Source organism: Cololabis saira, chromosome 18 (genome assembly GCF_033807715.1).
Source record: "Cololabis saira isolate AMF1-May2022 chromosome 18, fColSai1.1, whole genome shotgun sequence".
NCBI lineage: Eukaryota > Metazoa > Chordata > Actinopteri > Beloniformes > Belonidae > Cololabis > Cololabis saira.
The window spans coordinates 18,082,919-18,104,427 of NC_084604.1; the positions used below are offsets into that span (position 1 = coordinate 18,082,919).

The 21,509-nt window shown below is 38.7% G+C and overlaps 1 protein-coding gene across 5 annotated transcripts in view; it reads right to left on the reverse strand.

The window, feature by feature from the left end:
* lama2 (laminin, alpha 2) overlaps positions 1-21,509 on the reverse strand; it is a 216,933-nt gene that overhangs the window by 52,360 nt on the left and 143,064 nt on the right. For all 5 annotated transcript variants that reach the window (XM_061707051.1, XM_061707050.1, XM_061707048.1 and 2 more), the window contains 8 exons: positions 17,108-17,251; positions 11,640-11,816; positions 11,123-11,308; positions 10,846-10,964; positions 10,378-10,495; positions 7,711-7,863; positions 4,217-4,341; positions 3,223-3,309 (listed from right to left, as the gene is read on the reverse strand). In XM_061707051.1, the coding sequence (XP_061563035.1) occupies positions 3,223-3,309; positions 4,217-4,341; positions 7,711-7,863; positions 10,378-10,495; positions 10,846-10,964; positions 11,123-11,308; positions 11,640-11,816; positions 17,108-17,251 (1,109 nt within the window). The remainder of the gene's footprint in view (positions 1-3,222; positions 3,310-4,216; positions 4,342-7,710; positions 7,864-10,377; positions 10,496-10,845; positions 10,965-11,122; positions 11,309-11,639; positions 11,817-17,107; positions 17,252-21,509) is intronic.

Sequence of the window (21,509 nt, forward strand, 5' to 3'; positions counted from 1 at the left end):
GAAACAGTAACACCACTAACAGAGACAGAAAGCAGCATTATAAAGTATGAGAATCACATCTTAATGCAGAAATTGGATAATTAGAAATTCATCTTTTAATTTTAAGACTAGGGAAAGCATTTTTATTAGTATTTATTAGGGGTGTAACGGTATTTGTATTCGTCCCGTCCCGTCACGGTACGGGGGTCACGATTCGGTACACGCAGTCATACGGCGAATACGTCTGACTGAGTTAAAAAAAATAAATAAATAAAAAAAAATCAATCATCGTTTTTTTTCCCTTATAAATATCAAAAGTCACGTTCCATTACAGACCTAAATGTGTGCTAGTCTGTGCATATCAATAAATATATGTGCAATTCATATATCATCATAAATTGTAGGCTATAATAACGATAAAATGTTTTAATTCTTAATTTACAACTGTCCTGAACGCATCAGGTGAGCCAACGCGGATTGGGTGTAAAGCCTGATTTATGGTTCTGCGTTAAATCGACGCATACGCCGTAGGGTACGGCGCAGTCTACGGCGAGGTTATGCGGCGACGCGCAACCTTCGCCATAGGTGCTGCGTTGGTGTAACGCGGTACCATAAATCAGCCTTAACAGTCACAGCAAATTTGCGGTGAAGGAGATTAGCGCTAAAGTTTAAAAGAGGACTAAATTTGTACAAAGTTTTGAATGTTACCCCGTTTTCCACGTTACCTGGATTATTTTGGGTTATGGAAGAGTCAACTACCGTTGGTGAGTCAGTGTTACCTTCATAAATACTTTATTTATCAGAATGTGTCTTGACCAGATGCCTGTAATGTGCTTGTGTTGTTGTGAACGAGACCGCCGAGTCTATTCTCTGTTATAGAGCTCAGAAATGATGTTACAGACCGCTGTGTCTATCTATCTAAATAGATGGTGTAATTTTAGACCAGTTATGTTTTTTTTGTATTTAAGCTGAATCAAAGATGGAACTGAGTCAGTCTGTGACTCTGAGTTTTCAGCGCCATGTGATTGACAGCTGTCAGGCCGGTGTGTGTGTGTGTGTGTGTGACTTTACTCTGCTTTCTGCAGCATAGGCCTATAGGCTTGGCTCAATAAAAGGGAGAATGAATGTAGTTTGATGGGTAGGATGATGTTGTCGAACGTTAAAATGACTATCATAAGGCCCATGGAGAATGCTCCGCCCCCAGACGGCTCTGCCCATATGCAGCAGTAGAGGAGCCCGGGTTCAAGTGTTTATTAAAAGTGCTCGAGCCTCGTTACAATGTCCCATCCCGCGCTCACATAAAAAACATAAAAAATTAAAAACACTAATGCACAAGTTAAATGTTTTATTCTATTTATTTTACATTTTAATAAGAGATGCTTTTTAGTTTTGTAGCCAATTGAACAAACTTTAACTTTCAAATGCTATGATCAAAATAAAGGAAGAAAAAACTTGTCTTATACATTTGGGACTTTTTGTATTTTTTTTCCCGTTGTACCGAACCCGTACCGAACCCGTACCGAACCCGTACCGAACCGTGACTTGTGTGTACCGTGACACCCCTAGTATTTATGTATATTATGTAATACTGTGTAATTATATATATATATATATATATATATATATATATATATATATATATATATATATATATATATATATATATATATATATATATATATATATATATATATATTAGGGCTGTCAAAGTTAACACGTTAATAACGCGTTAACTTAACGTCCTCTTAACGCCGACGATTTTTTTAACGCGCGATTAACGCGCAGGATGAAAACGACGGCACCTGTAGTTTGAGGAAAAGTATGGTAAACTGAAAGATGGAGAATGAAAAGGGACTTTTGAACGGCTAGTTCACTTTCAAAAAGATGCCCAGATGGTTCGCTGGACAAGACTAAAGCTGCCGATTTGAAATGAATTACCATCGAAGTACGTCGAGTCTCACTTGCATCCAAACACGACCAATGCAGAGAGCGCAGCACAGCGCAACGCAGCGCAGCCGCCCCCCCCGCCCGTCAAAAGCAGACAACGCTTGACAGATGTGAGGGAAGGAGGCCGGTTCCTCACCTGAATACATTAGATGAGCAAAGAGAGATCTGCTCCATAGAATCTAAAGTATTAGCTAATTATAGCTTATACTGTAGGTTGAGTTACACTTCCTGCTGTTATATGTGCACTTTATTTGTTCTTGATTTATATTTGTATCCACCCTGTTTTCAACCCACTTAGGAGAAGGGGATATTTTTTTAGCCTTTTATTTTCCTCCATATGAGGTTAGACATAATTACACGGGAAATTTAACTAACCAATGCACTTCTTGTAAAATGTTTGTGATGCATATGGTTTATTGTTTTACACTGAGCTGTTTAAAAAAAAAAAGGAATCTTAAGTTAGTCTTTACAAGTGTAAAGTTGGGGACTACATTGTGTTTGTATTTATGAAGGAATGTTACATTCAGGTCAAAAGCTTTTTTTGTGGAAAGTTGAATAAACATTGGATATATATATATATATATATATATATATATATATATATATATATATATATATATATATATATATATATATATATATATATATATATATATATATATATATATACATATATATATACATATATATATATATATATATATATATATATATATATGCATGCAACATAAACTTAATATCTACATTTTGCAGTCAGGACAGAATGAAATATGACCAATTGCGAGCAAAAAGCTCACAATTGTCGTCAGTCTCTGTTCTTGAGACTGAATGTGAGTGGGCATTTTTGTGACCCCAACAATGCCCAGCATTTCTGGAAAGACTGGTAAAGGGCTGCCCACCGACTTAAAACATCTAATGTGGCCTGAAATTATATTTTTCTGACAGAAAGTTGGGAGAAACCTGAAAAGAAAGGCTGCGCCTCGTAGGATCATTTCCAGGTTGACCAAAGGTTGTTTAACCAAGTAAGAAGTGAAGAATGTAGCAATTCATTTGCCATAAATCTCTTTTTTTTCACAATAATAAAAGCACAGAAAAACTTAAGCTTGTATATAATTTTGAGATCCAAGTCTGAATTGTGAGAAACTTGAAAGGGAGTGAAAATGTTCTGTCAGAGTCGTGTGAGCCCCCAATTAATTTCCACGCTTTTGAAGCATACAGTATGTCGATGTAAAAAGAAATAAAAAAAGGGACAAAAGGCAAGATCATGTCTTCCTGCGCATTTTTCATGTCTCTGACCTTTCACAGTATTTCCCCTCGTATCCCTCAGGACAGGCGGTGCAGCGGTAGTCATCAAATCCCTCAGTTACACAACTAGGGCTGAAACTAGACACACAAAGAGAATTTTCAGAGGATTTTTTTCAAGATAAAGAAGAAAACAAATGCAACAGCTAACAGTTACTAAGACAGGAGCAAATCTCTATATAAAAACAATTCAAAGTTCATAAGTTGTTGTGTTAGATGGTTCCACTTTGCACCAGACTATTTTTTCAAAGCCTATTCCATGTTACTGCATGCACAGCAGCTTAGAAAGGTGAGGTTTGCATTGTTTTTTTTACAGTGAAGCTGGATCTAATTCTGCCTGCCTTGCTCCCCATGAGAAATCCCTATTTTCCAAACTGAGAGCACTGTGAGCACTACAGGTAAGACAGAGGGCATTCCTCAGCATGTATACTTGTCTATGCTGGCGTTATTGAGGACTTGTGAAAGATCATCACCCACAGCCAAAGTTCCCTTTTTGAGAGCGTGCATCGAGCTAAATGTGGTCACAAAGAAAGTGTGGCTCTGTCCACTTTTATCAAGGTTGGAGATTTGTGTAGCTTTGAAATAGAAAAGCATCCCAGAATATATACATAGTGTACTGGTGGAGAGAAAACTCACAATTCTCAATTACAAGCACAACAAGTTTGGCTTAAGGTTTTTCTCCCATTAGGGGAGTTTTTTACTTGCCACTGTTTATGTTATGTTTATGTAATAATTGCTTGGGGGTCATGTTCTGGGTCTCGGGAAAGCGCATATAGACAACTTCTGTTGTAATAGACGCTATATAAATAAACTTGAATTGAATTGAAAAAAAATATATTAATGTTGTTGTGTGTGAAATGTTGCTTTTTTTGAAAATGTGTCAGCATAGCAGCATGAAGGTATGCCGTTGGTCCAAAGGCAGAAACACCAAATCTATGTTTTGGTCATCAACCAGGACATGAAAAAAAGAAAGAAACTGAAGCTTTACTTGTTTTCGGGGTTGGTAAGGGGGCAGGCGCAGGGTTTGCAGTCGTCAGGAGAACCTCGGACCACTCCGTAGAATCCGGGAGCACAGCGCTCGCACCGATCACCCTCAGTGTTGTCTTGACAATTCTACCAACACAAACATCACACAGGAAATTAATGCTTTCTTTGTGAATACACTATTACCTTTTCCAACTCCCCACGAAGTAAACTACAACTCGTGGGTCCTGAAATTCCCATCATCATCTACCCAGCATGCGATCTGGGTGTGTGTGGTTGCTGTTGAATGCAGACTGTCGCGGTGAGCGCAACAAACGCAGCTCTGACACGGTGACAGGGAAAAAACAGGACTCACGCTGCTTATCCAGACAAACAAACTAACTTTCAAAATAAATTAAAATAAGTTAAGCTTTACAGTTATGTGCATGTTGTATTTGCCAATGGCACAAACAAGACAGTATTTGGATAGAAAAAAACAAAAAAAAAACATTTAAATAGTTTATACAAACCAGTGGAATAAAATAACAAATGTAGAGCATTAAGTGCAGGAGCAGTGACTGTGTTTGACGTGTTTCAATAAGATGGTAAATTAGTGACAGACATGATTACTGTGGAGAACATTGAAGAGTTTTTTTTAATCTTTTCATTTCATTTTGGACAGTACTGATGACTGAAGTGTGTGAACATTAAATAAGATGAAGAAATAGCAGCAGTGTACGGTGTAAGAACACAGGCGCATTTATCTGGACAGTTCAAAGATTCTTCAAGAAATATCCTGCAATATTTTTAATCTTTTGTAGAGCTACCTCAGTACAGATTTATGCATCCAGAGGGAAACCCCCCCCACAAAAAAAACAAAACAAAACAAAAAACTCCCTAAAAGAGCAGGTAATGACCATTGATTTCTTTTTATCTCCTTTATTTTCTACTGCTGCAGACTTTGAATCTCGCAGTCATCCGATGTCAATAATGAGGGACTTTTGGTCCCATCCTGTCACGGGGGTGCAGTGAGACGGTACTGGGCTAGCTGTTAGCTGACAGCTACGATCCCACACACTCCAGAGTTTAATAAGCATCCCTCCTCAAGAGCAGCGTGCCTGAAACACTCATTTTCTTGGCAGGATTTCTCCCCCTGTTCTTGCAAAGACTGCCACAAAGTGACACAGACAAGAATCACCATATCCCAAATGTTTTCATGCCCACAATTGTTTTTTTTGTTTTTTTCGGGGGGGGGGGGGCTATTTTTGATTTCATTTTCACATCCACCCACACACTGGCCCACTCCCACTGGTGTCATGATAGATTCTAAATGAATTAAATCTTCATAGTATTTACATGAACACAGCACGTGCACAAAAAAGCAGAAGGGAAATACTCATCAGCTGACACCCGCACGTGGAAACACACAGTTTTGACAAAACTCCAAAACACACACACAAACCCGCTCCATATCCCCAGGGTTACGACGAGTTTGATGAAAATGGGAACTTCAATTGGTACAACAGGAAGTTTCCTCCTAACGAGGCAAGTCCTTTCCATTTACTTCCTGTGTTCCTCGTTACTGCTAATTACCACGGGAACAAACTCGTTTAGCATTTTCAATTTAGACTGCTCAGTTAGAAAATGCTAATGATGCCGTTACGGAGAATGAGATAGGAATGGGAAAGAGGGAAAAAATAGCTGGGAGGCAGAGCGAGAGACAGAAATGAAACACAAGAAGGAGGGAAAGACAGAAAAAAATAAACAAATTGCTTAAATTAGAAAAATCAGGCTGTGGTGAGGAAGAATGAGAAAGGGTGTAAAGGAGGACTGAAGAAATGAACAACAAAAAAACGACAGGAGAAGAGATGAAGGAAGACAAAAGATCTATTAATACATAATTGAGGACAAGAAGAAGGAGAATTTGAAAATAAATTGTAGCAGAGAAGAAGAAAAAGGACTTAGATTGGTTCGCTGAGAAGGGAGAAACAATAGAAGAAGGTAGAAGATAATAAACAGATAACGAGACGGGAGCCACATTTGTAGAGCAGATTAATTAGAAAGAAGAGAATATTCAGGAACATATCTCTTGTCTTATAGAGCAAATGTGGAAAAGATAGTTCATCTAAAAACTGAAACTAAGTGCTTGAAATGTAAAATCTTTCTAAAACCATCACGAGGAAGGTTTACCTCAGGATTTCACTGTGTTTCAAATCTTCTTCGATACACCAGCATGAACTGATTTCGACTAAAGTGGACCAGTGTTTCTCAAATAGTTTTTGCAAAGGTCCCATATATATATATATATATATATATATATATATATATATATATATATATATATATATATATATATATATATATATATATATATATATATATATATATGGAATTAAAATCTTCATGTGAACTCCAGGCAGTGACATTGTGGACTCAGATACAGATATGGATACATGAGCATGTTCACAGGCTCTCCATTACTAATACTCACGGCATTGCAAATAATGCACTTATCTGCACTTTTCGCACACTTACGCATGCTATTTTGAGAGCACAAGCACTGACTGATACTGACAATTTTCTTGCTGCGCAGTACATATCAAGTACTTGGATGGTACAAAAAATACAGTCAGAAGAATGAGGCTGGAACATTGGATTCTGTCTTCCCCTTAATCGTCGCCATATTTTCAGTGTAGCAGAAGCAGTAAGACACTCATGTGTCACATTTTAAGTCAACAAGGGGACGGAATATTATCTTTGATCTCTCATAAAGTCAAATCTTAGTGGTAGCAAGTTTGAAAAAAGTTTGCAATCATAATTTCTTGTAAGAGTACAACAAGACTTCAGACTTGCTAACATCAGGAAGTACATAGGCAAAGGTATAACATTCATCATCCGTTATGAAAGCTCCTTTTTATTATTCCTCTTTTAATCCCAGCAAACACCTCTGCAGTGTATTTGAGCAGCAAAACCTCCTTCTGGAAGGCTTATGTCTTGTCCAGTCATGGGGAGTTTAAGAGTGCAATTTATGATCCCTCTAGACCACAATCTAGTGTGCACATATACACAGGCGAAGCAAAAAAAAAAAGGTTAAGTTGAATGTTTGGTGCATCTTGTTGGATTTCTTTATTCATGTTAACAGCATATTCTTCTGAGAGACTCGTGAGTTAATCTTTTTTTGTCCGTAATAAGAGAAAAAAAGGCTAGCTTTGGTTCAGATTCAGAAGAAGAAAAACATCACAGAAAAGTAGGCTGGGGGGATTCATTACTGTCAGGCCAATTACGGTACCCAAAGTCCCAACACACACCTTTTTTTTTAAAACTTTTACCACTCCCTCCTCCCAAAACTACCCAGCATATGGCTCCACGAGTGTGTCCAGCGGTAGACCGTCCACACACACACACACGCACACGCACACACACACACACACACACACACACACACACACACACACACACACACACACACACACACACACACACACACACACACACACACACACACACACACTCATTTACCTGGCATATGGATGTCTCAGGGTCACAAGTGGAAGAGTGCCCACTGCACTGACAGCGGACACAGCTGCCCATGCCTGCAGCTGTGGGCATTCTGGATGCTGGGACTGATACAGGGGAGTCTGGGCGGAGTCGGTAGAAACCTGCGGCGCACTCCTACATGGACATACAAGAAGATTTCAAAAAAGATGAAAATAAGATGCACACTGTCAGATCTAGCTCGGATTCAGCATGTGTGTCTCACCCTGTGCCTGAAAAACCACTTCCTACACACAAACCAGTTCAGAGTCACATAATTATCCCTAATGGTCACTTCCCTGGGCAACTGTTGACCGCTCTCTGTTTCACATGCATACACTCAATTAAGAGTTATTCCCTTCAGTAGGTTTTGAACACAGAGAGACACACATACTCGCATACAAGCCAGCGTAATTCATACGCATACAAGGTAACTCTCTCTTGCTCTCTCTCCTGTTCTGTAATAATTAATGGAGTCCATTTAAAGAGCCATCTGTTCCCTCTGCTAGCACTAAACGCCCGTTTAAAAATACTTTATTAGCATCGACGGCAGCTACAAATAGAACAGCCATCTGTCAGCCGCGCCCTCTACGACCTAAATGTTTAAAGTCTAGCTAGCGTAAGCTATTTGGTTTTTCAGCTGTATGTATAGCTTCTAAATTATATGCACAGTTTCTTTTTTCTTTTTAGCAAACAAAGACAGACCCTGCTCTGTAAACAAGTGAAGAGAAGTTGAAAAATACAGTTAAAAGTTTCCTGGCAAAGCTTGTATTTCCTTCAGAATAACACAATCGAACGTAAATGACTTTCAGGCGCCAGAGGTTCCAGAAGTACCGGAACTACCTCGAGCTGTAGCGCCTTTGTATCATAAGCTGTCTCCAAGAAATCCTCATTAAACTCAAGATTGAGTCACCGCTCTATGATTTCTGTGGCTTAGGAGAAGGAGGTGGACAAAGCTGAATGTCAATTGCTTTGACAAAATCACAACTGAGAGGATGAGATTCTCTGAGAGGATTAATCCAGGCTAAGCAAAGCAAAAAATAAGGCATAAAAAGGAGACATCCCTGTTAGCCTATGCAGAGGCTTAAAACACTAAATGTAAATTGGAAACCTATGAGATACTAATGAAAGCCGAGTCTAAGACCCCCACATTGCTCTGAGTCTCAAGGCAGCAGAGCTCTGAATTAGAAGTCAGTCTACCGTACGCTTATAAAGTCACTTGTATCACAATAAACACTTTTTTTTGTAATAATCACCTGCAACTTTCTTGTCTTTAACCCTGATGCTAAATGTTTTTGCATCTGGGTTTTATTAACAGTTTCACTTTGAGAGTCACTAACTCTATTTTGAACTACATATTCATATATTCTGGTTTCCTTTAATACAATACCTCCAAAATGCAAATTGACTTAGTAGACATACTGGATTAGTGCTTTATTTATTTATCTGTATTTTAACCCGTTGACAAAATTCCCTGAGGTCTTATGAAAAGTCTCTGATATATTATGGTTAAAATACTACAGAGATAAACACAGCAGCTCCCTTTCTTAGCCTTCTCTTTACAGTTCTTTTCTCAGCAGCTGGTTTTAGAAAGTCAAACTCTCAGCTCCTCTCCACCTCTCTCTTCTAAAGACTATTTTGATCCGTGTCATACAGCTTTTTGCCACCCACTTCCAGGATACAGACCGGGTGGCCTGATGCACTGGACTTTTCTTTCTTTTTTAATAATACTCCCTTAATACTTGTGAAGAAAATACCGTTATGCATTTATGTTCAAGTCACACTATGTAGCACATACCACTTCTGGCCAGATGGAGGAATATAGCTCTGCTGTAAAATAGAATAGACGAAGTATTCGGTCAGGTTACCCATTGGTTTCTGAAGAGCTGTTTTGAAGCCTATTTATCTTCTTGCGGGGTGCAGCCATGTTGCTCTGGAAGCCGGCGGGAACACACCCACAGTATGCCAATCAAAGTTAGCTTTGGCTACCAGGGCCTTCAGCGGATCCCCACCGAAATAGCTCCAAAGCTGCCGGCAGACATTTACAGCCGAATATACTGTTTAGCCCATTCGCAACGGTGAAATCAAAGGTACTGTCATGTTTAGCCGAAGCTGGGTTTGTACAAACACGTGGTTGCTTCACTAAGCGCGTGGCGTGTCGATTACAGATGAGGAAGTGATAGTGTGTAACTACTGGCTGAGCTGACCGTCAGTCAGTCATATTAGAAATATTGTGCTTCCCTATGAAACTCAACCCAGAAGTTAGAAGTTAGATGGTGACAAAAGAACAGCTGACTATACTGTGCTAATGAGTACGGAGGTGAAAAGGTCCTGTAATAATTCCCTTTTGTCCCGGCAGAGGCACACTGTCTTATGCTAAGGGTTGATACATGAACTTTCCTGGGCTATCTTACCAGCATGTGCTCAGAAGTGGTATTGCTTCATAGAGTAACTTTCAAAATGCAATACTAGCAATTTAATAAACTCTATAATATTATAATATAATACATTTATAAACCAGTAAATTAACACCCCATTCAGTTTCTTATAGAAATACCAAGAACAACGCTGCATACTTTTTCTGAAGTATTTTTTCTCTAAAGTAACCTTTTAAAAATGTTAAACTATGAATAAAAGGGAATGTACACGTACCTCGCAGGAAAGTCCAGAATATCCAGCCGGACATTCACACTTCTCTATCTGATGGGCTTTCTCACTTTCCTGAGTTGGCGTACCCTCTTCTGCCACAGTGAGACTAATTTCTGAAATACTGGAGGGCAGAAGTCAAACATCACTATTTAAAAGCATATAATCCAACCCTACGATTTGTTGACTTTGTGTTGTCCCTGTTTTCCTCGGACACTGTGAAAACCTTAATTCAAGATGTAAAATACAATTCTAAGGGAACTATGATGATTTCTGTGCAGCAGATTATACTTAGCAGAAAAAAGGTCTAAAGGTAAGAAAGACAATTTTGATCATCACACCTTGAGAAATAAATGAAAAGCATCTGTTCTCCCTCAGTCATTACTGATTAAGATACCACATTTCACATCTAAGAGCCACACTTCTCTGAGATACATGAAACTGTGCGTGTGCATGTGTGTGTGTGTGCTTTACCGGCTCTGTCTCATCGCGTTGCCATGTGACGCCTTAATTAAGATGTAATCCACATAGAATAGCATGTCCATGAAGTCTTCTCGAGTTATAGACCGGCCGTCTGCAAACTTCCACTCATGCTGCACACACATACAGACAACCAATTAATACATTCACAAATCAAGTTTACCTTTGGCATCTTTTTGTGAAATAAAATCTTTGACCATGGCGACTAAACATATATAAAATATGCTGTACGGTCTACTTTCCATCTGGATGAGCATCCCACTTAAATTACCTCTGTCATGTCGACCTCATGGCGGGTGAGCTGACCAATCTGAAGTCCTGTGATGTGCCGTGTCATCACTATGTTGTGGTTAGCGCCGCCCTTAATGATGACCTGAGGCTCATAGGAGGAAGGACCGGTTTCCTCCCTGGCTTCGTAAAACACTGCGTATTTCAACTGCCCACCGTAAGCTGTGATCTAAGAGACAATTGAAGACAACCAATTTTAGATTTAATCAGAAAAGTCTTGCTTTGATACAGAGAAATCTTCATTTCTATTATTTTAATTTGTATGTGAAGGAATCAAAACTGGTAAGAGAATATATCTTGGCAGACTTCATGCCTACATTTTTTTAGTTAACTTAGCAGCATTGTTTCACTTGATTTGAAAAAAGAAAAAAAAGGATGAAGACTTTCATTAAGTGTGCAACCTGCTTTAGATCTGTTTGTTAACTGGATCAGGTATAAGTAAGGTGTAAAATCGGTCATGCATGTAGGTAAAACAAATGACTCAGTCTGAGGATTCCCACCATGGAGCCGGTGAACTGTTCCGGTAGTCTCCAGTAGTACGGTTCTGACACAGTTGGCGAGACCAGATCTGCATGGGCGAGGATCTCAGGGTGCTGGAAGCTGACTCCTGTTCTTGTCTCAGCAGCATTTGACTTATCCACCAGGTAGAGGACAGTCTGCTCTGGCTTCAGCGCTAACTAGAATGCAACAACAACAAAAGCATTAAAACAGTGACATATTGATCCTTGAATCTTAGATGTTCAAGATAATATCTCAGTTTTCACAACTAAACAAATATACAGTTGTTGAATTTTTTATTAAAGTGTCTTAAGTCTTAGTCTTAAAAGTAAAAGTTTTGATAACTAAAGACAGGAACACCAAAGCATTATTTGTCTCTGATTAGAATATCTTACCTTTGCTGAAATGAAGCACTTTTTCACACGACACATTTTTCAAACCTCAGTCACTGTGATGAGTGATCTTATGTTGTCATTTAAGTTAGCAGGGTAAATCAGTCCATAATGTAGTCTTTAAGGATATGAGTTGAAAGTTATGCTGTCAGTATTTTTTCTTGCTCCGTGATATATGAAAAATATTTGAGTAATCGCCTGTGGTTTGGGGAAAAACTGAGCGTTTCTTCTTATTTTTTTCTGTATTCCATTTCATTTGTTCCTATTTCAATATAGCTTGAATAATATCAGTGTGTTATTGACTGTGGGCTGTGGTTGAGTGGACCAATTTAAAAATAGATTCATCCGCTCAAGCGTGGATCTCTGATTGTCTTTCTGTTACTGTTGGTTTGTGGATATTGTGTGAATAATAACATTACTGAAAGGTGCTTTTTGGCAGAGAAGAGATAATCTTAAATCTCTTAAGTGATTACAGCTTGGACACTCTGGCAATACTGGCAGTATAATGGATGTAGTCACAAACGCAAAACCACATACAGTATACAGTATATACATGTATATAGAATATAAAAAAATATATATGTTTATATAGATAGATAGATAGATAGATAGATAGATAGATAGATAGATAGATAGATAGATAGATAGATAGATAGATAGATAGATAGATAGATAGATAGATAGATAGATAGATAGATAGATAGATAGATAGATAGATAGATAGGGGGGGCGCGCTTTTTGGCGTCTAGCGCTTTTGACTGAGAAAAGTAATGCGCATTAGAGACGCACATTTTGATGTATAACACACCTGGGTGCACGATACGGTTCGGGTCGTATTAACTGCCGAAGGAATGGCATAAATAGCGCCAAAATTACACGATTCATTCAAAATGGCTGACTTCCTGTTCGGCTTCGGCCATGGCGCCAAGAGACTTTTCTTTAATTTGCGACATGATACAGGTGTGTAGCAATTTTCGTGCATGTACGTCAAACCGTATTGTGGGGCTTGAGGCACAAAGTTTTCTAGGGGGCGCTGTTGAGCTATTTTGCCACGCCCATTAATGCTGGGCCTGGCTTGCGTGCAAAATTTGGTGACTTTTGGGGCACGTTTAGGGGGGCAAAAAGAAAGAAAGAAAGAAAGAAAGAAAGAAAGAAAGAAAGAAAGAAAGAAAGAAAGAAAGAAAGAAAGAAAGAAAGAAAGAAAGAAAGAAAGAAAAATTCCTACAGATACAATAGGGCCTTCGCACTGTAAGTGCTCTGGCCCTAATAATCCAGCAGGTGTTTTATCAACCTGGACCAGTTTAACACCTGACTTCCAACGAGTTTGTTCCTAAAAGATAAATGAACACCAGCTGTTGATGGTCCAACTGCTGATAAAGAAAATGAGGGGTGTAGAGAGTAAAATTACCAATCAAATATGTTTCTGTCAGTTTGATGTTGAGTAGAAATGAGCTCTCAGGCATGATGCTGTATTGTGAATTCGCTCATTCAATTAAACATGATTTAAGGGGTGTAAACATAATTTGAGTCTTCATTTACTTCTGCATGGACTTGTAAAGCTGCACACCAGCCTCAACAGAGGCACACCCTCGAGAGGACCTCAACCCTACACCTTAAACCATCCTGAGCTAAGGAACTTTGAAGAAAACATATCACATATATTTCGTTTATGACCTCCAGACACTGTTAACTTGACACACAGGAGCATAACTTAGTTGGATATTGTAATGTAGCTTATGTGCAGAGTGCGTAAAGCTTCCCTTTTGACTCAATAATATTACATATCTATGCACTTTGTCGGAACATGTCTTAATGTGGTGTTTTTAAGATATGGCACTTTTTTTATTGTTTAAAAATATTTTTTTTACAAGACATTTGTTTGTTATGGAAAGCATACAATGTTAAACTAAAATGTTTCACCGTGTGTCAGTGGGTTTAACTAAAAATATAGAATAATATTACAGAAGGTGTTTAAAAGGAAATTATAAGTATATTTCATGGTTCATGGACAATACTATTTAAGAGCAAAGCACTTGTGTATAGTCTTAGTTGTTTTTTTCCCCAGTGGACCTATTTTATTTGAAAATATTATCTTCCCTGTTTGTACAGAAATTACAGATAAATAAATAATTTGGAGTGAAAGGATAGGATAATTCAGGTGTAGAATATGAGTGGACGGATGAGTGGGTGGATACTCGTGCATATCTTTCACCTGATTTTAACATCCTGTAAATGTCTGTTCAATCATACATGAATTTGTCTTACGAAAATATAATAAGAAAATAACTTAAGCAGTGGGTTTATGAGGAAAGCGTCTGCATCCACACACATCCACCAACCCCGACCTCCTCGTTATCCTGCATGGCCTGAGTAAGAGATGGTGCGTGTGAGATCTGTGTTTGCGTTGCTTGTGTGTATAAAGTCTTGATATGGTGAGCGTGCGCGTATGTCCCACTCCGCTCAGTGTAATCTCACGATTCAGTGGTTCAGAGAAAATCTCCCTTTCCCCAATAAACTTTCCATGTTTAATGTTTCTCTGTCCAGGCCCCCTCCCTCCCTGCCTCGCTCTGTACACAATAAATGAATTGAATGCTTGTTTGTCACATGAAGCGTCTTGTCATCCTCCACCCAAAAACTCTGTAGTTACCATGGAAACGGCAATTTATTGCTGATGGCAACCATTTCCATGAGAAAGGGTGTTTACTGAAAATATCATGCCTCAACAGCTGTTTTCAATCTGTCTGATGGCAGATAGTTCATTGTGTCCCGCTTGTATTTCTGGGAAAGTCAGTTTACACAAAGTGGCAGACTAGATTTACAAGCCTAAACCAGGTTAAAGTTGGAACGACACGGAAAACTTCTGAAGCAGTAAATTCAGTGACTCAGACATGAACTTTACTAAATTCTTTGCAGAAACCATGAGTTTTGATTCATTTGTTAATACACATCTATGTTAATATACTTTTTGTTTGGGATTCAAGGGACATAACTTTAACCCCAGAAGTATTTATTTTGTCCCATTCTTCTTGCAAAAACATTCCCTGCTGCTGGCAGGTCATGACTGCAGACAGGCCAGTCCAGTAACCGCTTTCTCTTGTAATGTTTGCAGAATGTGCATTGTTTTGTTGAAAAGTACACAAACATCACATGAAAAGGTTTTATTTTGAAGGCGACAAACAGAACATTGCTCTAAAATGTCCCAAATCTGTTCTACATTGATGCTGTTTTCACAGAAATGTAAATAACTTTTGTCAAGGACACTGATGCAACCTCACATCATTGCAGACACTCGCCTTTCTTTAAAAAAGGAGAAAGAAAAGTCTTGGAACCACCCTGTGATTCATCCCAGATGTGACCAAAAACATCAACACCACCTTTGACATGTTGAACACAGGCCTTGTTTCTTTGCATAGCAACGCTTTAAGAGGGATTTGTTAGTGCAAATCCAGATTTTCGTCCTCTGTGCTGTTATGCAAATGTTTTCCAAAGTAATCCCTGCCCATGTGGCCCTATGAGCTATTGACAAAAGACGGTTTTGGATGCAATGTTGTCTGTGGGATCACAGATCAGATGTTCAACTCAGCCTCCAGATTCTTTGAACTGTTTAATGACGATCTTATGGAGAGTGCAAGCTGAAATATGCTAATCTTTCTTTTAGAAATAACGCTTTTAAACTAAGGCTGTCAAAGTTAACAAGATGATAATGAGTTAATGATAAAAAATTATGTTAATAGCGTGAGATTAAGCACATATTCCGTTTGGCCTTCAGCCTGGGTAGCCTGCCTGTGCTATGAGAAATATGAAAGTGATGCAGAAATAAAGTTGTGAATGGCGAGTGGACTGAAGAGGAGCTGCCTTTTGAGTGGTAGATTCCGCTTGAAGGCTCAGCCAGACTGTTGTATCATCAAGGCAAAAGTTATTTGTATGTACAGTATTGTGCATGTGAATTGAGTTACCGCACGAGTTTCAAATAACATTTCTTTGGCCAAGCATACAATTCATGCAGATAGTGTTTTGTAGTCTTTGGGTGTAAAATGGGTGTATTTGAAAAGAATACAACCCAAGACAAACATGAACTATAATGGATTTTCACTACCTGCAAGGGAACTGATGAGAATCTCTTAAGAGCTACTAAGTAATAATAGATATGGAAAAAAAGTACTTATTGTTTTTAATTGCCTGTGAAAACATGACAGTCTCCTCTATATCAGAGATTTAGGAGGCAGAGCTGAAGCACAGCAGAGAGGGAAGTATCTGCAGGTGCCAACCACTTCAAAAATGAACGGTCTATTATTCTTGTATTCACTAATTTCTACATTTTAATTTAACCATTTCAACTAGTATTAAATTAATTGCAATTTATATCCATTGTGTACACTTGTAAGTGCATGCATCAGTGCGCTAAATAAAGAACAATCTTGCCCAAGACGACCATGCCATTTTGTTGAGTTAATATCAGCCTTACGCTGAAGAAAGGACAAGATAAGTTGATCAAACCATAGTTTTGTCATCAGTTGTTTGTCGGCCACCATTTTAAAGCCTCAAGTCCAGTGCTTTATTAAAGGTGTGAAAGTAGCATTTGAGACCATGAGCCCACCAGTTTGCTCTTAGCCTTGTTTGCAAAATAAGAGTCCATGAGAAGACATTTGTTAACTGTATTAAAGAAACAAATAATACAGCAGGCATTCATTTTGTGTAATGACAAAAGCAGCATCAAGTGAATAAAGACAAGTAAAACCATATTTCCTGTCATTTAGTACTGAAACCAGTTTCTGATCATTCATAGAGCTGGATTTATGAAGAGCATGCAGATACAATAACAACACAGTGCTTCTCAGTGACTGAATTTAATAAAAGTCATAAAAAATTAATTAAAAAACAAACAAACTATAAACTGTCTCTATGCACTGTGGTGATTTGTTTTTTGAATGATTATGATTTTTAGTCCTGCCAACTGTCTCAAAAGGCACATGAATGAAATGTCAATTACTGCCACTTGTTTATTTTACGCCAAGGAGAATTCTAAACAATTACAAGTGACGGTAAAAGGTACAAACAATTAAAATGTGTGCACTCACCCACATCCTTATTAGTCCCTGTGCCTCTGTGCAGGAGTGACTTAGTCCGTAACAGTAACATTTACTGCAGCCCAGTGGATTTTTCAACGATAATCCAAACGTGTCGGCTTTGCAGCGATCGCAGTCGTGTCCTTCCACATTTTCCTGGAATAGCAGAGAGACATGGAAAACTGAGCCACAATAGTCATCTTACTGGATTGAATTTGCATTTGGTTAAGTTAAGACAATAAACAGAAGTGTCAAATACAAAAGTAAAAATCCCCCCAAAAAAGTAGTGTATGAGATTCAGTTTACAAAGTCACTACAACCACCACAGACCCACATATTTTTCTGCTGTATAATTTCTATGATTGCAGTATAATTCCTTGCTTTCGCCTAGAACAGTTCAAAATGTGTTTACAATAAAATAAACATCTACATCTTATAAAAACAAACAGTTGTGAGAATTTATAAAAGTTCTCACAGTTGAAGACATGGAACGCCAAGCATTCAGTTAAATTAGCTTTTATACCAAGCTATTTGGATAAAGAATTTTTACAAACAAATTTAAAAAATCCCAAACATTGCCAAACTGCTAATTCCATATTTGAATCAACAATGTGAGAATATAGTCTTTTCAAATCAAACTATATTGCTATAGCCTACTCGGGATCAGGAGGGACAGTGACTGTTTTTAAAACAGATGGTTGCTGGTTTGATCCAACTTTGCCAGTTTTTGAGTACAGTAGATTATGTAAGATACTCCTACGTTGCTCTCTTCTTATAAGTTGCTTTGGATGCAAGAGTCAGCTAAATGAAATAACACAAATAAAATATAAGTAAAGCCTATGACTCAAAGACACTATGTACTTTCTAGCTTCCATGGTGATTCACAGTATCTCCTTTACAGACACCCAGAGCTCAGCGCAGCTCAGTCAGACTCAAGATGGGGTGACTGACCCCGCCAGCTAATGACTGTTGTTTTGGCTATAACTTTTTGGTCACTGCCCCCCCCCCACGTATGACCTTATTATAAATTAATGTTGCTTTGCATCACATGCGGTGAAACTTTCTGTCGAGATTCTGGTCAGTAAGAGTTCACACCAACATCCAGGAGACTGATATCCTTGATCAGCTGTGCCTCCTCTTCACCCGGCAAATGAAATTTGCACTAATCCTACAAGCTCGTAAGGCTCAGTATACTTCAGTTTGCTCAAGAGTTTCTCATTAGTCTGTTCCCAGCTATTTTAAAATGTATACAACTGTTGATTTTGGAAATAACAGCTCTTTTTGTTTCTGTCTGCATGTCATGGACAGTTATTTTCCTCATTATTGGGAACCTAATCAAATTTATTGTGAGACCTTGCTATTTGAATTCAGCAATTATTATCTCATTTAAAATTGCCTGAGGTTACAAAAAAAGCAGCAAATGATCTTAACTATTTAATTACGCTGGAAGTAAAGATAATTACATGTTTCCACGGACGGAGCAAAAAAAACACTCAACCAAAACTTAGGTGGCAGAAATAACAAATAAAAAAAAAAAGGGGGAGACAGCTGACAAACGTCTAGCTGAGTGACGGGCAGTCATCCTCCTACCTGCTTGGAGAAAAGATGACACCTGTGATCTGAAGCTCCACTGCAGGCATGAATCACATGCACAGAGATAGTAGCGGTGTGCCAAAATCTGTTTTAGCATGTTTCTATCTGGCAAAATGTCATCGGTGAGATGAAAAGTGTCACCGGTTTTAGGAAGTCTATATCAAATATGTGTGTGCAAGCATTTGTGTGCGTGGCTCTAAAAGAAGCTACTGAAGCAAAGTGATTATTGAGATAATATGGTCAGAACTAAAGGATAAGCTTTGTATATCTGTACATGGTGTTTGTTCACAAAGTTTGAAGTGTGAAGATGAGTGCTTAAAGGACAGAAATACACATGTAAAAGAAAAACAAACTTATGTGTGGCATAGGCTCATAAATCTGGCATTTGAAGCTCTGTTTTAGCTTCTTTTTGAACGTTTACCTCTTACTGGTAACATAAACACTTATCAAACTTTAACTGTCTCTAAGACTTCAGGATGAAAGCGACTTTCACAATCTTTTTGTGTCGCTATACATGAATTACAAATATTTTAGCTGGCAACGGTCTACTGTTCAGAAAACCGTATGCAAATCTAAAGGAATTCTGTATGTTATGCTGCTGCTGCACAATAATTTCCCAGTCCTGGGATCAATAAAGTACATCTTTATCTTTATATTTATAAATCGTCATCTACCTCACAATAATAGACAGACACAATGTGATAAAGCTGATGCCACACTATAATCAAGGGAGCTGCTGGACGACTAACTAAGTGGACCCACAGACAAAAGGTAATTGGAGTCAGTTGTTTTTACAACTGGAGCCCAATTAATGAAATGAGTGTGGAGTTGAAGTTTAGAGTTACTTTGTTTGCTGATTACTGATGTCAACCCAGTTTTGGAGAAAGGATATTGTTGCAGACATGGGCTAAATGGTAGTTTTAAGTATATAAAGCTGGAAAAGGAGTCACAACACAGGATCCTCAATGAGGAAAAGAAAATCCTGCAAGTAACAGTTCAAGGCACCACTGCAGCTGGTTAACACTTCTCTTCATGAGTCTACCTTATGTTAGATTCAAAGAACAGACATGGTGTTGTTGGTAAAACACCACAGAGCATGTGCTAATCCCAAAGAAAAAAGCCTAGCACAGCTAACCAACATCACAAACATCACATCTGAGGCGAAGTATGGTGGAAATATTTGGATGTTATCCTCTCAAACACGCTGTGTTTGTTCATCATTGTACATAAAGATCAGATAACAAACTAGCTCAGAAATCCAGGAACTACCAAAGGGTTTCCATTCTTCTTCCTGTCACACTCCACTCTGCTGTTCTCCTGCTATGGTGGAAAATTCCACTCACTCAAATCAAATCAAATCAAACTTTATTTATAGAGCACCTTTCATGCATAGAATGCAGCACAAAGTGCTTTACATAAAAACAATACACACTACTACTACTATTACTACTACTACTACTACTACTACTACTACTGTCATTTAGCAGACGCTTTTATCCAAAGCGACTTACATATGAGAGAACAACACAAGCACAAGCACCAGTTGGACACAGGTGGTGTCATGCCAGTGCTAGAATATCTTTTTTTTTTTTTTTTTTTACAAACACAGACACACACACAGACACACAAATCTATATAAATATGGGTGTAGACATGGCTGAGCACTGAGGATTCAGGTGAGGAAACGATATTAAGAAAGCCGTCCACGCCAGGAAGTCCCATAACCCGCAACCACAAGGGTTTCCTCCACAGATACCATCCCGGCCCGGACGGATGGAGGAGTCCACACCACAGCGGTAAAGTATGGAACTAGAACAGTGTCATAATTCACAAATGCACACGCCGATCCACAAATGCACAGGACAAGATTCACATGTGCACAGACCGATTCACACGTGCGTAGGACAAGATACACAAATGTATTTTTGATGGACACACAAATATAAACTGATTTACAAACGTTTTTTTTGTCTGTGAGCTGCGCTGGATTTGCTTGTGACTTTTGAGACTCCCCTGACGTGACTCAATCCACAAATACGTTTTTTTTTTTTTAACAAAACGCACAAATGCCTGACCTTCCAGCATTCACCTGTGGACTGACTTCCTGGTATCGACTCGGCTTGCCTCTAATCTTCTCTTTTTGTCTCTGCCCCGGTAATCACTACTGCCTTCTGTTCCTGACCACGAGAGGAGCCTGTTGGACTGTTTACCTGCTTTGAGTGTAAATAAAGATCACTGTTACTGCTATCTGAGAGTTGTGTTGCATTTGGGTCCTGCCACACCCAGTGACACTGCCTCTGCAGTTGCAGAATTACTACAATCAAATCTCTTCATCACAGAAATATTGCTGATTAACCCACACAATTTTATTAGCCATGAAAAAAGCTCTGAATCATGTGGTTAATTAAAGTACAGTAATCCCTCGCTATAACGCGGTTCATCTTTCATGGTCTCACTGCTTCACGGATTTGTATTGTGCATCGTGTTCTGCATTCTGATTGGCTAAATAGTCTCAGCGCTTCTTCACTTCCTGTGTCAATAACGTTGGTCGCTTAACAACAATGCTGAGAACGACCAATGAACTTCAGCAGCAGCTCAAGAACGGGACCCTTTGATGAATCGTTCATTACAGTTCTCAAATATAATCCATGGTGGCATGTCGGTTTACAAGAATCTTTTTGCCCAGAAGAAAAAAGAGTGACAACGACCCATAACTATGTTCTTCTCTCGAAAAAAACACACCTGTACCGCGGGCTTTAGAAGAAAAAGACGCTACAGAGCGAGTCAGAATGCAGCGGGAGTCAGAAGAGCAGGGAAATAC